The sequence below is a fragment of the Serinus canaria genome, chromosome 5, assembly GCF_022539315.1.
Source record: "Serinus canaria isolate serCan28SL12 chromosome 5, serCan2020, whole genome shotgun sequence".
Taxonomy (NCBI): domain Eukaryota; kingdom Metazoa; phylum Chordata; class Aves; order Passeriformes; family Fringillidae; genus Serinus; species Serinus canaria.
The window spans coordinates 22529230-22545219 of record NC_066319.1 but is presented as its reverse complement, the minus strand read 5'-3'; the positions used below and the strand labels follow the sequence as shown (position 1 = coordinate 22545219).

Sequence of the window (15990 nt, the reverse complement as noted above, 5' to 3'; positions counted from 1 at the left end):
AACAATGTCTTCTGGAATCAATACAAAGAGGAGTCTGAATCCTATTGTATCAAACACACTTTGAGTTAAAGCTATAAAAATATCTTGCTAAGTGCCATGGGAAGAGGCAGGATCAGAACTAGAGCAGATTTAATGGGCTTTTTATTCTGTTTGTAGAAAGACCAATGACTTTACTGCCTATAAAAATTACTTGGTTTCCTTCAGAAATGAATATTTTAAGATCTCTTGCACAGCTTCATTCCTGTGAACAGCTGTTTTAATTCCAGGAGATTAAAAGGATTACCTTTGGGAGTTTAGGGTAACTGCAGCATCCATTTCTCTCTCCCTTTGGGGCATTCAGTGTTGCCCTCCTGTGAATGAGTCATGCTTCAGGTTCTAATAATAGATCTCAAGTCTAACCAGTAGTACCTTACTTGAGTCAGGTTTTGGGGTTTCAGACAGCTTTTCATATTCCTGTAAGCAGCTTCTCCTTTTACTCCTCTCACGTAATATAACCCTGAGTGTGCAGTTAAACATAGTGCTGGTGGTGGGTTTCCAGCCAGGTCCATCAGTTATCCCTAAACTGATGCTTCTATTTCACAGTCCTATGTCCTCATGCCATTTTACTTCAAGTGGTAATTTACAAATGTGATCAAATAAATATTTATATTACATCTAAATATTTATATTACATCTAAATATATTAGGAAATCTAATTAGCAACACTTATATGTGCATTTGAGAGGTGGATTCATACAAGCTAGTGAAGGTAAAGTATAAGACAATGAAGAACCATTGATGCTTTGAAGCTGAGGCCTTTCAGCCAGTTTTGGACTGCTTACTGCTAAAAAACAAATTACTTTTGAATCTTTATATTTAGACAATCATGCATCTTCCTAAAACCCAGAAGATTCTTAACTCCTTTTGGCTAAATCCAATAGAAATTTTTCTCCAAGTTTGCCATGGACAAGAAGAACAATAAAGTATATAGCAAATGGAAGCTTAAAAGTAAACAAGAAATAATTATAAACATATATCTCCTTGTGTGAGTATTCCCTCTGAGTTTATTTCTTTCAATTTAAATTGATTATGCACCAGCAATACAACTGAATTCAGTCTTTACAATCCCATGACACAATGAAGAAAAAGTTAATAGCTGTAGATTAAAAAGATGTTCTAGAAGACAACAATGCAATGGAAGTACATATTCTGAACCAAGACAAAGGACTGGAAAGAAAAGCAAAAGATTCTTCCATCAAGTGGCTTGAGATAAGAGTCAAAACAGTTGGGACACAAACTGCCAGCAGGACAAGCAGCAGCAAGATCATGGAAGAAACAGACACGGCCTATTGATGTTCACATATTAACTCTCAATACAGGTGGAGAGTTCAAAAATAAATTCCAATCATAAAAGATAACTCCTATCATATAGTTACTGACTAAAACCAGGGCCCACAACTCTGGTTGGTAATTCAGACTGAGGCTTGAGAAGGACTGAAAGCATTATAATGAATCAAACATTTACCTAAGCATCCTCCTAAGATTTAAGCACTTTCATTGTGCAGATGGTTTGGCAGTTTCATGTTCATGGGTCTCTGTGGTACTTGCTGTCTGGTTACCTTGGTACCTACTGCAGCACCATCCTAAGCCTGTCCTAAACCACTGGCTACCAAAAGAACAGCAACATTCCTGACACCTTTTTATCTCCTGCTCGCAGATCCCTGAGCGCACTGAGATCTTAAATATCCTGAACAGCTTCACCCAGGAGCTCCTTCCAAGCCTTCAACTCATGGGCCTGGGAAACTCACTGCAGCTCAGACCAACACCTTCAGTCTCTGCTGAAGCTGCAGAGGAGATGTGTCCCTCTCCAGTGTTGTCACAGCTGGGCCTCTACTTGGCCATGAACCCTATTCATCCTGGCCTGTGGACCAGTCCCTTGTCTCCTGTGAACTTCCCTGGTGATCACTGGGCTGTATCTGCCTATTCCTTCTGATACTGGCTGTGCAATTTTCCTGAAAGAGATATGAAGCAGGAAAATTCAGGCAACGCCTATTTTGCCCATTAATGACAAATAAAAATGCTTTCTTTTTATTTCCATTATTTGGTCTCTCATTCTTATATATGTAAAAGGACTAGCACTCATTGAGGATGTAGAATGGTATTACTGTTTAATGACTTTCTGATTGTGCTTTGAGTTGTAACTGTTTTCCTGGATTCTCCTGGCAAAGGATGATGCCAATAGCTTTTGAGCCTTGAATGAGATTCAGAAGAGTTGCTATGTATGACTGTGTGCCACAATTGAAGGGGAAAAGGGAAGGTTGCGGGTTTTGATACTTTTTTTTAACAACTCAAAGTAGTCAAAAAGTCAGACTACAAATTACTACTTTTCTTTAAAGAAAAAAATATTTTATCCCTCATATAATTGCCTGAGTCTGTGCAGTGCCTAGTGAAAACAAACTGAGACCATGAGGGGGAGATATACTGAAATATGTATGGGAATTAGAGCCTTCTGCCTCCTCATAGTAAAACCTCTCATGTTCAAACAACCTGTTTGTCATTGCTGAAAGGATATATCTCTTGTCCTGCTGTGGTAATGGGAACAGGGGAAGGCACACTCAGTAGCTGCAAACTTGCTGGCATGTGAGTGTGGGATTTTCCACTGACTGTTGCTGAATGGGGTATAGACCCTGTGGTCATGCCATAAACACTGCATTCCTCCATGATCCTGCTGGGTGCTGTGTCATGGGAATTATGTCCTTTGTTATCAATACAGGCTGTTCTTGTAACCCTTGTTTGGCTGCTTCTTCCAGTGATTTCCCACACGTGCACATTTCCATCCCCGCAGCATTCCTGGAAATCTTTGTATTTCATTCTACAAAGACTGGCTTAGCTGGATTGCTATGGATGTAGTTTGGGGGAAGAGACAGAGTCCTAACAGAGATGTTCTGCTGCATCCCTGGGAGGCTTTGCATACATGAAGTTTTCCACATTCCCAAAGTGGTTTTGGTTCAGAAGTCTCAGTGTCACATCTCTTGGGTAGCACCCCAGAAGTATAAAATTGCAGGGGAGCCTCAAAATGTGCCTAGGGCTATGTCCTGACACTGTAGCTTCCAGACCAGGACTGCCTGAGGGAGATGCCCACTTCTGTCCCAGAGGGGGCTGTGCACATACCTGCATATGGGTCCAGGACAGTTCCCACCATAGTTTGTGATGCTGCTCTCCCTGCTGAAATATTCCCTTGCTCAGCAGGTGTTTTCTTCTTCACCAAGAGGGTGTCTCTGAAGATGATGGTGCTGCATTATCTGGTTTTTCTTCTGGAGATAGTCAAGGATGAGGGAGAGGATGCAGCTCTAACTGTATGTTTGTGTGTGTGTGACAATGTTTGAAGTGAACTGGGCCCATTCAGTGGTAGCCTCGTGAAACCACACCTAGGCTGACACTCAGGAAATCCTGCAGCCCTGTCTGTGGGGTTCTGCATATCACTAGAGCTGGAGACAGACCCTCAGTTGTATCTGGAAAATGTTACACTTTGCTATAGGGCAGTAAGTAGAGATGTGATCCCACTGAACAAGGTGGCTTCTACCCTTGGGTTGAAATCAGGACAAGGGGCATTTATGGTCACAGCAAGGGGATGTTAAAGTCCTCAGGATAGAAATGACTGTCAGACACCGACAGACTGAGTGGTACTGTTGTCCCTGTACATTCCAGCTGATGGCTGGACACCAGGTCAGGTAGAATCAGTGACTGCCTGGGCTGCTCACCACATCCTGAGTTGCTCATGAGAGTTGTCCTGGGACAACTGAGTGGTCACATCCTTGGGTTGAACCTTGCTCTGTCTCTGTGACCACCTTTAGCCTTTTACAGTCCTGTACAATGAGGATCAGGCCAACTTCACACAGACCTGGACTTTGCATCCTGGCAGGGAAGTGCCTCCTCTTCCATTGGAATTAAAAGAAGACACTGCAGGGTCTTAACATCAACTGGGTCTAATATTTTTGTGGCACAGATTGCTTGATTTTCCTAAAAAGAAAACTTCTTAACTATTGTAGCAATTTCAGCAATACACAGATGAACACAACTTTATTAATTTCTCATCCATTGCCAACAATATTTCAGAACTCTTACCAAAATCATTCTTCCCCCTTCAAGGGTAAGTACCTGAATCACCCGAGCCTGCCTTTCCATCATTGTGTGGAACACCTTAATCACACCTGAAATTCCTCTCAAAAATAATGCTAGGATGTTAGTCCTCACCCACTGGCTTTGCAGTATTATTTCCTCCACTTTGTTTTGCGGGGGAGTAGGAATCAAAATTGGCAAAAAATTTTCTAGACCATAATAGCTACTCCTTTAATGATGTGTTGATAGCAACACTTGGTTGCTCAGAGTAACTCAAAGAACACATCAGAAGCTGCACCCATCTTGCAGTGTCTGAAGAACTGAAGGAATGCCTCTTCTAAAGCAGCCTCAGGGTTGCTGTGTTCAGAGGCATTTGCACAGCCACTGTGGGTAAGGAAGCAATCTTCAATGGAATTAAAGCTTCTCTCAAGAGCTGACTGTTTCTTCATCTTATAGTATAAACACAGAGAGGCCTTTAAGCAAATTCTTTTCAGTTTAAGTCTTTTGTTAAGTCCTTTAACAAAATAAAAGTATTTATAAAAAAAATCATTTTCCCATGTAAATTTCAGTCTGAAATTCAAATTAATTTCCCATTGTTCTTTTCTAGAAATGTATTTCTCTGAGAAAAATTTCAAGTTTTCTAGTGTTACAAGGTACCAATAGGAAAAGTATTTCCTTTTTTTTCAGACTTAAAAATATAAGAATTAAATACCCAGGTTAGTCATACATTTAACTATCTGTATATGCTTCAAATTAAAATAGCAGTCTATTTTTTTTTCTCAGATCTCTTATAGGCTTGTCTTGGTCAAGAGAATACAATTTTAAAAGTGTGATTGCAGGCAAGGCTATAAAATGAACACTCCAGGAGGTGTGACACTCTTGCAGGTCTCTTCTGAGATCAGAAGAGAAGAGCTTAGCTACTTTCTTGACAAAAAATTTCTTCTCTGAACATGTGCATGAACTCTGGCAGCATTATCTTGTCCTGTGATAGGCTTAATCATCTCTGTGGGTGCAAAAATGGCTTGTGGCTAAACAAGCACCCTTAGCTGTACCCTGTCTGCCAGAACTGTACAAGGAAGACTGCAGTAGGAAGTACCAGTCCTTTCCTGGAAGTAGATTTATCTTGTCCACTTTTCTTGTGATTTAAGGATATAACAGAATTTGGAAGAGAGAAATAATTTTTAGAAGTGGAAATGTTAGGCTGGTGTAGGACTCTGTCAAAAACCTTTTCATGCTCAAGACCACAAAATGATTTTTCGAAGTTTGGAGCTGGTCTCTTCAGCCAACTAACTAAACCCATGAAGATGTCAGTGGTATACCTAAGAGACATCCCTATGACTGCATGAAGGGGGCTAAGAAGTCAGACCACATTGATAGTGTGTTTGGCTGGAAGTGACTACTGGAAAGGAGAAGCGTAAACTGCTTTTTTAATGAAGCTTTTTATTCAATTGTTAAATAGAAAGAGGTAATAACTTAACTGTGCAGACAAAAGGAGTACACCAGATGTACAGAATTTGTACATTTGTATGGCTTGGGGAATAACCTTTTTCGGGAAGATGAAAACTTTGATTCTTAATAGAATTAAATTTCATACTGATCCAAGCCAAGACAGGAACAAAGTAGGAAACACATAATTTCAATATTCACAGAATAGGTTCTTCTTCATTAAGTCAGTTGCGGATGTTAGATCTTCTTTGGGTCCTCACTGCAAATGAAATGAGAGAATACTTAACTTTCAGAAGTCTCTGAACAAACTGTAGCATCTCTAAAATATGTATGTGCTAAATCACATTTTATCTGGCAGCTAAGATTGCTTTATATTTGTGGACACAGCAAAGTGCCACAGGGAGTTTCTTAATTTTTCTTTCCTTCCATAGCAGCAGTGGACAGAAATAGATCTTACAAAGAGACAATGCAAAATTGCTGGTTTGGTTTGGCTAGATGGTCAAGTCAGTGCATTTCAGTGGATTCATGCAAACTCTGTGTGCTTGCTCTTATCCCATGGCAGACACAAGGCTGCATGACACAGCCATTGTGTTTCCCCCCACCAAAAGCTGCACTGCTGTGCAGTTACTGTAGGCTGCAGTCACACACACAGGAATTCCTTTATTCCAGCTTGTACATGCTAACTCGAAAGCCTGTGGTCACATAATTGTTTAGCTGTGGCCTTAATTAAACGGGACTGAAGAAAATGTGTTCTAAGTGGAAAGGTTCCAGGAGTCCTGACCATGGAAATGCTGCCTTTCTCCTTGTCAAGGGGCTGGGTGACTTTGATGACCATAGATCTGTCTCACCATCTGAACTGTGTGATTGAAACTTCACCTTTTCCAGGGGAATGATATATTCAAATGCTGCATTCAGATTTATTGTCTTTACACTGTGCTAGTAACACTTGTAGTGTCATTAAATTGATTGCCCTTATTGGCACATGCTCTGGAATGGCATATATCTGGGAGGGAAGGTGAACAGTGAATCACCTGGCTAACACCACTTATCCTGAGTGAATGAATAAATGGGGTCAGTGTAGAACTGATCCCTTATGTCAAAAACAAGGAAGGAAGTGAAGACCCTCATGGAGAGCAGTTCTTCAATGGTTTTCCTGAGAGAATAGAAATGTTGATTTGGCATGGATTGTTTTCCTTGCCATTCTCCTTGTTCTCAGGCTTACCAGCAGTAAAGGTGGCTTGGAAACCAGGAGCTGTCTGGGCACCATCTGTGATGAACTCTACGAGCATAAGATTACTAGAAGCAACTATGCCATTGGGGATCTTTGATCCACAGGTCTTGTCCATTAGAACTGGAGAAGACTTGCTGGATCCATCATAAACTTTAACATAATCACCCTGACAGCCTTTAGTTGTTTGCAGCTGAAAGGCTTGAAAGTTCAGAGAAACCTGGAAGGGAAGAGAAAATCAATTTTTAATATGTAAGTATACTTCTTTCACGGAATGTCCTTTAAAACAGACAGAACATAAACTGTAGCCAAGCACAGACTCACAGACTAGAACTGCTTACCCAGCTTTGCCTCTCTTCCCCTGAAGCTGCAGGGGTCAGATCTAATCACTGAATGCTCCCATGCTCAAGCTTTGTCCTGGTTTTTCAAACCTGAAGCCCAACTTGTGGAGGTTTTTGAAAATCACAACTCTGAATTGTCTTTGTCTTTACCTGGCTTACGCGCATACCTCTCTAGAAGTAGAGACTATTCTGAAATTTTTCTCATCTGGCAACTGCTGTACAAAGCACAAGATGCTTAACATAGAAAGAAGCTCAGCCATCTTTCAAGACCACTTTTAACCTGGGTTTACCTTTCTGGACCGGGTTCGGATGAGCCAGACACAGTTGGTGTTATCTGAGTAATTCTTTGGGTAGTTGTCAGATCTCAGCAACCCAGAAGGTCCATCAAGAATAGTGCTGCAGCGACCTGAGGAAAAAATGCTTGCTACAGGATTGCAGAAGATTTCAGTCATTCACAACTACAGTCTCTTCAGAATGGACTGATCTCTGTTTTCTGATCTATCAGCATTCATTTCAGAGTACCGGTACATCTTGATTAAAAGGACTATTCATGTTGTCCTAATTTTCACATACTGCATCAAAGAGGTGCATAAAGTAGTGCTCTGAAAATCATTCATTTTTTATTGATTGGGTCTGTCATTTAGCAAGAGATGTCCTTCTGCAACTCTGTAAAGAGTGAGAGGTTTCAATTCACTACAACTGGTGCCACTGTTTTCCATTGAGAAGGGAAAGTTAAGTGATGTCAAAAAAGTCAAGCATAAATATGATGCCTCTGCAATGCTTAAATTCTAAGCTTAGGAGGAGCACTTGGGGTGCATGAGGTAATTCTTTCATCAGTTTTTTTTTCCCTCTGATTGAATAAATTTCTGTGATTGTATATAAAAAAATCTTCTAGCAGAGGTTACATACAGATTTAGAATGTCAAACTTCTGAAAATTGGACAAGGCAACATGAAACTGTTCAAGTTCAAAGGAGCATAAAAGTGGGGGGTGTTTTTTTTGGATCAGGTCTTAAATACCAGCTGCTATGAGCAGTGATATCTAGCTTTTTTGGGATTTGTAGTTGTCTGCTGAACTGTAAAAAACCATTGAAGTTTAAACTGTGGTGTGCAGTTAGTCTAGTAGCATAGCAGCCATTTATGCTAATAGCAAATGTGTTTGATTTAATTTAGAGGCAGTTTCCATTTTCTCACTAATCACAATGTGCCTCCAGCTTCACCTTTGCGTTCCCTCCCAGAATGGGTACCAGGGATTCATGAGAATAGCCTCACAGTCTGATGAAAAACTGCTGTCTCTGCCATGTGCCCAAACCTCAGTTGAAGATAACAGGGTGGCCTGGAGATACTTACTGCAGTTGTAAAGTTTGTTGATTTTGGCCACATCCAATTTGCTCATCCCTTGTCTCTGTCCAATATGTACTGATCCATCAGGAATTGGTACAATAGTTGCTTTCCCAGTGGTATTGCTGAATGTGTATCTGAAAAGACCCATGAGAAACAATGCTCCCTAAGCACCATAACTTCTTTCAGGATTCAGTAGGATGCTTTGGAAGGAGAACAAGGATTGTACATAAGCTGTTGCCATGACTAATAGTGCTGTTTAAACAGGATTCATTGAGATGTCCACCAGTAAGCAGAGTCAATATCCAGATGCCTTCCTTTGCTCCCAAGCCCAGCAGTGGAGGGCTAAGGGACAGTGTATCCCAGTCCTAGGGAGCAACTGGTCTGAACATGGTGCTTTTCTCGGAAGGGGAATTGGGGAAACTGGTAGTTAGGAGAGACTGATGTTAGAAACTAATTCTGATGTAAGATTTGAGTTCCTAAAATAGTAATGCCATGCCGTTACTTACGGGCCATAGTGCATTACTGAGGAATAGTCGTACGGAAGACCCAGGTTATTGGAGTTTTCAAATTTCTTGAAGTCTGGTCTGTCAGCTGTAATATATGATATTGTACTTAGAATACGTTTCCTCCCTACTCCCTTCAGAGGAAAAGGGAGAGCTGGGAGCAGTAGGACGTGTCTATACCACTTCCTACATTGAGGAGTTCAAAGTACTTACGAGGACTGATGTACTCCCACATGATCTTTACATGTTTATCTCTGTCACTTCGAGAGTGCTCATGCAAAAAGCCCAGAGCATGCTCCAGTTCATGCTGAATTACTCCTTTCCACATGCAGCCTCCTTTCATCACAGAGACAGTCTGTCCACCTCCTACTTTCCCATAGTTGGACCAGCAGCTGTGAGAGGCATTGAACAACAACAAGACTTAGGGGATTTTCATTGGCAGGCAGGCAAAGAGACAGAACAGAGAACCTTGCTTCACACATCTCTTGTGGGAGTGGAAGGACTCCTCTCTCCACTGTGATAGACAGAGTGTACAGAGGTGAAAGTGACCATGCCACATAAAAGAATGAAGCGTATGATCATTGGTAAATCTTCCTGGATGAGTTTTGTTAACACCGAGGTTCCTGAATTCTCACTTTACCATGACTTTAGCTCCCTTGAAATTAAAATTTTTTTTTCAAAATACTAAGGATGATATCAGAGCTGGAGATAAGATGGAGATAACACTCTCAAGCAAAGTGTTGAACAATATTCTCATAAGACTTAATTCAACAGCGTGATTCAGAGAACTGTTTATTTCATAAGTTGAAGTTGGTTTACTTTAGTAAATAGGACCTACAGTATTCAATATATGTTGTGCTGAAATGTGCACCATACCACACAGAAAACATGAGCTTAGACATTCTTTCCCTCTTAATGGTGCTTTTCCATGATTTGTATTATTTCAGTATCCTGACGTATCTTAGGAGCCCTTGCCCTAGTAAGGTACACAAGGAAGATACCTTAGCACTGTGATAAAACAAAAGCTTTTCTGAGGTCACACAGAATCAGTGTAGGGAAGGATTGAAAAACAGAGTAGAAATAACTTGTTAATTTATCATTTAACTCACCCATCGGCAGATCTAATGCTGAGGTAGTCACGTTCTGCCTTGCGCTTCACAAAATTAATACAAGTCAGCGCTTCAAATTCTGCCATGGCATCATGAATCCCTTTTACATGGCTCTCCTCTGGGGAAGAAAGGGTTAATTTTAGGGGTCACAAGCAGAGATTAGCAGATGCCATTAAAATCTCACATATTCTCAAAAAAAGAGTAAAAGAGGGACAGAAACATTAGCCTAGGTTTTTTCTCTTTTTTCTTTTTTTGCTCAGTACTGAATTTTGTTTAAGATTTTAACAGCCTGGCACAAGATCCTCTGCATCCAGATATTTGTCCAAATGTATTCAGGTGCCTCTTTTTTCAACGACTTGTTCTTAATTATAGTGGCCATTTTTGATGTATCTTATTGGACACTTTGAGACAATTAAGAGAAGCTGTGTTGCTGATGAAAAGCAGATCATTGAAGCTCCACTGAAACAGTCATGAACCTTATATAGGAAGGTATTCTGGAAGACACCATTAGAGGGAATGTTTATAGTTGTCTCCAAGAGATCAGTCCCAAAACATGATGCAGGCAAAATGTCTCAATGAATATTTCTGGTTCAGGTCCTTGTAACTTAAAATTTATCTGTGCTTGCACAACACAAATAAATCCTTAGAATTGATTTATTCAACTGTTTATGTGGTCAATGTAAGTTTCTCTCCGAAGTGTATTGGACAAAACCCATTAAAAAATAATTTCTATTTAAACCCACCGTAAGCAGGATCCAGTTCATAGGGAATACGAACAATCCCATCACTGGACTGGGGCCAGTTGCAATGGCGACAGTTGATGGCACTGCGACTCCTTCGTGGAACTATGTCACCTTCCTGCAAGAACTGGGAGCTGTCTGGTGAGAGAGAAAGGGTGGAAACATGTGAGCCATAAATTGCTGGACACCTGCTAAGCACACTTGAAAAAATAAAGCAGTCTCAACAGTAAGAATGATGTTTTACTCTGGTACTATTTAATTATCCATCATGTGACACTGAATGAATGGCAACAAATATCTCCCCAGGAAGGTGCTAGGCAAAAGCAGAAGGTTGCAATAAGGAAACCCAAGAAGGTGGGCAAACCAAAAAGAGGCGTGTTGTCAGGAGGAAACAGTAGGAATATTTGGTGTCTCTTTCTACAGACTACTTTACTTCAAGTAAAGTCACTTGTATGACACTTGGAGGAGAAAATGTGAGAAAAACAAGCTGATTGATCAGGGAATGTTTGGAAGGATCAGGGAACTGGAAGTCTGGAGCAGCGAGAATGGAACTGATTGCAGCTCATCTAGGAGTCTGCACTGCAAAGCCATATGATGGCTGAGTGGAGCAAGCGATGCTTCATTCAAAAAAAAGGTTGTTAAATAAGCATACAAATACCCACATTTTCTCTTTATGTCCAAAGCAGGACAAAGATGTTGAAAGCTAAAGCTGAGGAAACTGTCTGAATAGTTTTCAGTTACCTCCACATCTAGGAGCATCTTCAGTACTGACATAATAGTTTGAGATGCTATAGGGCTTCAGCAGACCACACCATAATCCCAGGGTATCTCTTACATGGTGGTGTGTAAGATGAGAAACCCATTTGCCCAGATTGTGGTAAGACATGGTACCCACCACATCACCCTAAAAAATCAAAAAAGACAGCTCCCTTACAGACAGGAGGTTGGTGGCATTACCTTTGTTAACTTTCAGAATTTTGTTAAAAATATCTTCGTCCTCCTCATCAGTCTCTGTAGGTGAAGGAGATTCTGTGCAGAAACACAAGAGTATCACTTTCTCATTCCCAGAGGGAATATGAATCCTGATTTTTTACTCTGATGATGCATGATGTTTCCAGTGACGCATGTAAAACTTACAGAGTCTATTTAGGGACTGGAGGGATGCTCACTCATGTAGATGTTTGTTCACTAACACAACCTTGAGAACCTCCTTGCTGTGGTTATTTTGGCATTAATCTAGTCCCAAAAGCCATTCTCCTTCAATTGTTTCATTCTCTCCATTTTTTCTTTTCCTAGCCATCATATTTTTAGGCCTGAGATGGCACAGTTTAACTTCTTTATGAACAACTCACACTCAAATCCCCATCATAAGATCCCAGAAACAAAAATGGATGGAGAGCAGTCCTGCTACTTCTTGCTGGACACGATGACCTCCTGAAAAACCCTCAAAATCAATGAAACTGGAACTGCATTCCTGTTCCACAGGTTGGACTGATGTCCCCACCTAAGCCCAGCATCAGGGACTCATAGGCCTTGCTAGCAAAATCAGCCAACTCTGCACATTATGCAGCAAGTCTTGACATCAATAAAATGCAGAAACACATGACCTATGTGCTTCTAACCTTTAAAAGTTACTTAATTCAGGACATGAATTAAGCAGAGCTATTTTTAGCTAAAATAACAGCTGAGGTTTTTAGCAAAGACAAGCAATTGGCCAAAACCAAGAGACTTCACTTTGCATGAAACATTGTGGTGAGTGCATTCATTTAAAATTCCTCACCAAGGTTCATTTGTATTAAGCCTGTGTTATTTTCTGAAGTAACTGAGTAGATAACAATCAGTATATCCCCTCAAATATGTATTTGTAGATGGAGTAGTACATACCATATATATCCTCCTGTGTAGTAACCTGCAAGAACAAGACATTAATATTATCTCACCATTTATAATGTAACATTAAATAATAAAACATATAAATTATCAACAGCATCCAGGCTACCATTGGCAGTATCTTTCACCAGTGCAGCTTCTATGTACTGTGCCTTGTGTAAACAAGTACCACAGGGTGGTTACTTTCCACAATGTTGAACCCCAAAGTGATCAGAAGAGCTGAATTAGCTGTCCTTACCTCAGTAGGCTCTGTTGCTGCAAAAAGAAAAACAGAAAAAACACAAGCATTAGATTCTGAATGCAACTTCACAGTGTTCAACAGCATGGATGAACCTCCTCAGCCATGGGAATGCCTTTGGCAGATCCCTTGGAGGAGTGGAGGGGAATGGAGTGCACAGCTGTTGTACAGGCACAGAAATTAAAAATATATTTAATCAAAAAACTATGAAAATTCCTAGTACACTGTGCTGAGGAACAGAATCATGATCATTTGCTATCTAAGAATCAGCAAAGCATTTTATCAGTTTCAGTGTGGAAAATTGTAAAAGAAATCTGTGACAAAAAATGCTTTGTCCCCAGATTTCTCTGCAACAGGTGCAGGCTAACCAGCTCAACAGTAACCCCTGGTTTCACAGTGTCAAACAATAAGATTATAACATGTGATGGAGGCTATCATTTTAGCATGGGGAAAATAATCTCAGCTTCAGTATGCACCTGACAGCAGCTTGGTACCATTCTGAGTTCTACTGTGATGCCTTCCGATTTTTACCAAATATGAGATTCTAAATACAAATCAGAAGTGAAAATCTGATCTGATGTATACATTTCTATCTTCATTTTTATAATATCAAAAAAGTTTAAAAATTGAAAGGGCCTTCAGAGGTCATCAGTTTGTCTGCTTTCCCTAAGGCAGAAACAGTTTTATCTGTATTATTCCTGACCACAGTTTGTTTGACCTGTTCTTAAGTATGATGGATATGTTGCAAGCCTATCTGGCAATCTCTTCCAGTTTCCTAATAATTGCAGTCTTCCTTGTCAAAGTACGAAACAATTTTGTTTCTCCTAGTTAACACTGAAACAGAGAACACTCATGTAAACAGTCATTATTTCCAAGCCCATCTGTGCCCCAAATTTTGCTATAACTTTCCTCAGTAAAAGATATGCCAAGCTCTATCACCCCTTGCAGCACCATTCCCTTTTCATAATTATTGCTCGAACGTTATGAGGAGATGTCTTCCTTTTCAGACTCTATCTAGCACCCGCAACAGAATTGCTTTCATTGAGCCAAAAAAGACTTCAGCCTGTGTTTTCAGACTGTTACTTCAGTTATATGGCAGTGGAAGTCCACTGCAGTGATGGTGGTTTACTATAGAAAAATTTGGTCAGCTCCCACCAGCTGCACCAGAGAGATCCATGGCATCTAAAAACATTCTGCTGGGAAGAACATTTTTGAGATGGGTTGGCCGGATCCAGAATTTATGTGCCCAAGAGGCACTAGATTAATTGAGTAGTCAAAGTCAGTGGAAATTAGGCTCCAGATTCCTAGGCACATAAAGCCTGCAACTTCTTTTTAAAACCCAAATGAGACACCACAGAAGGCGTCTGCCATCTCCTTGATGAAATGAACATCTGGTGTGATAGGGCTTTCAAAATTATACAGCTCACATTTTCCCTACACTCTAAATACTGAAAGATGTCTCAAAAAGCACAAAAAGCAGTAACAATGATAAATTAAACCTCATTGCATGCATTTGTCCCAATAAACCTGCAACTTTGAGTCTAACTGACTACCTTGAACTTGAGCAAGAGTGTCCCTTCGTCCCTTCTAAATATATTGAGCAGTAATTTTGCAACATACCTTTTTTCCCATGCCATAAATGACAGTTCAAAAGCAGAATTTGTCAATTTTCTTTTGTCACTGACTTGCTCTATGTCAAGCAAATTTTTCCAAGGTGTCTTCTTTTTGCACACATTACACCCAGCCTGTTAATTTCTTGCTGTAGTTAAAGTCTGCCTACAGTTTTCTTTCCATTGACCTCCGAAGGTCTGCAATTATCTCCTTGTATTTTGCAAGTTAACAAAAGCTGTTCAGCTAAGCCTGTTCCAAACCAGAACAAAGCAAAGCTTTCTTTGATGCCTGACATCTTTTTCATAGAGCTGAACTGAGGTAGGCAAGGAGGCAAATGATTAGCAGTCTTATTATAACATTCAACTTAATGAAAAGGTATCAAGATGTCTAATTAAAATTTTATTTTCAAGCCTGTGAAAGCACATCTAAATAAACCTAATAAACCATGCCCCAAAGTCTGTGTAAAGCACATCTTTGTAAAAACACATCTGCACTCGGCTCAACAACAAGTTATGAAACATAGCCTTACTCAAAAGGCCTGTCAGGGCTTTCACATGCTCTAAAAGCAAGTCAAAACCAAAAATGTAATAAACAGTCAAGAAATAACAGGTGCTTTTAAAATACACTATAAATCTTACTTACTTGTTGTGCTGTTTTCATGGTTCTCCTGCAAAACCAACAGGTAAAAGGCATTATTCTTCCATAGCTGACAAATACAGCAACAATAGTATCAAAATCAGAACGAATGGAGGAGCTAAATCATTATATTGCCTTTATTTATTATGACATTACTAATATTTTCTTGCAGAAAATTTATCAAAGTGGGCCTTCACAGCTTCTCTCCAGGAAGAACAGATCAGCTAGGCGAAGGGGCACAATTGCAGGGAGCTGCTCTCACCTGAATGGGGAAGCCCAGGGTAGCGGGAAGCAGAAGCGCAGCGAGGAGCAGGAACCTCTTCAGCTCCATGGCGCGGCGGGGACACAGCACCGGAGCGAGCCCTTGCCCCTGCCCCCGGCAGCGCTGCCGCAGATATAGCAGCGGAGCCGGCTCTGCCCAGGCTGGGAAACCTGCCCCAGCCAATGGGAATCCCAGCAGGAAGCAAACTTCGGCTGCTGCCTCAACAGCCGGGTTAGCCCCGGGGCATCTCCCGGGGCTGTGAGCATCCCTAGGCCTCCCACCGTCATTCGTGCCGCTCTCCAGAGCTGGCTCAGCCTCATGCTTGTGCTGCCGCACACTTCCTCTGCTTCTCAGAGGATCTTTCCTGAAATGCTCGGTTTGACTGTTACCACCCTTGTTCCTGGATAACTCTCCAGAGAACTGAATTGTTAGGATGTCAGAGAGTAGGTGGCTTTTTTCTTTATGTCACTGAGATTACAGAAGGCCATGACGGTGTTGTGTTGTTTTGAAACACAGAACTCATCTACCCAGCGAGCTGATCAATGT

At 40.8% G+C, this 15990-nt stretch overlaps 1 protein-coding gene across 1 annotated transcript; it reads right to left on the bottom strand.

The window, feature by feature from the left end:
* Nucleotides 1-5768: 5768 nt before the first annotated feature.
* LOC103826708 (astacin-like metalloendopeptidase) lies at nt 5769-15526 on the bottom strand. Its single transcript, XM_030240493.2, has 13 exons — nt 15445-15526; nt 15189-15213; nt 12936-12952; nt 12692-12716; nt 11765-11836; nt 10811-10945; nt 10068-10185; nt 9172-9350; nt 8962-9046; nt 8462-8589; nt 7404-7519; nt 6767-6992; nt 5769-5803 (listed from the first exon to the last, which is right to left on the bottom strand). Exons 1-13 carry the CDS (start codon nt 15511-15513, stop codon nt 5769-5771), a joined length of 1230 nt encoding a protein of 409 aa, XP_030096353.1. The 5' UTR covers nt 15514-15526.
* Nucleotides 15527-15990: the final 464 nt, after the last annotated feature.

Bases quoted from the DNA above. Each gene is read 5' to 3' on its own strand.
- LOC103826708 (XM_030240493.2), bottom strand. From the start codon at position 15,513: ATGGAGCTGAAGAGGTTCCTGCTCCTCGCTGCGCTTCTGCTTCCCGCT. The intron at 11,837-12,691 runs GTATGTACTACT...GTTTCTGCACAG, and splicing joins TACACAGGAGGATATATATG to AATCTCCTTCACCTACAGAG. The intron at 5,804-6,766 runs GTAAGCCTGAGA...TTTCATTTGCAG, and splicing joins CCAAGCCACCTTTACTGCTG to TGAGGACCCAAAGAAGATCT.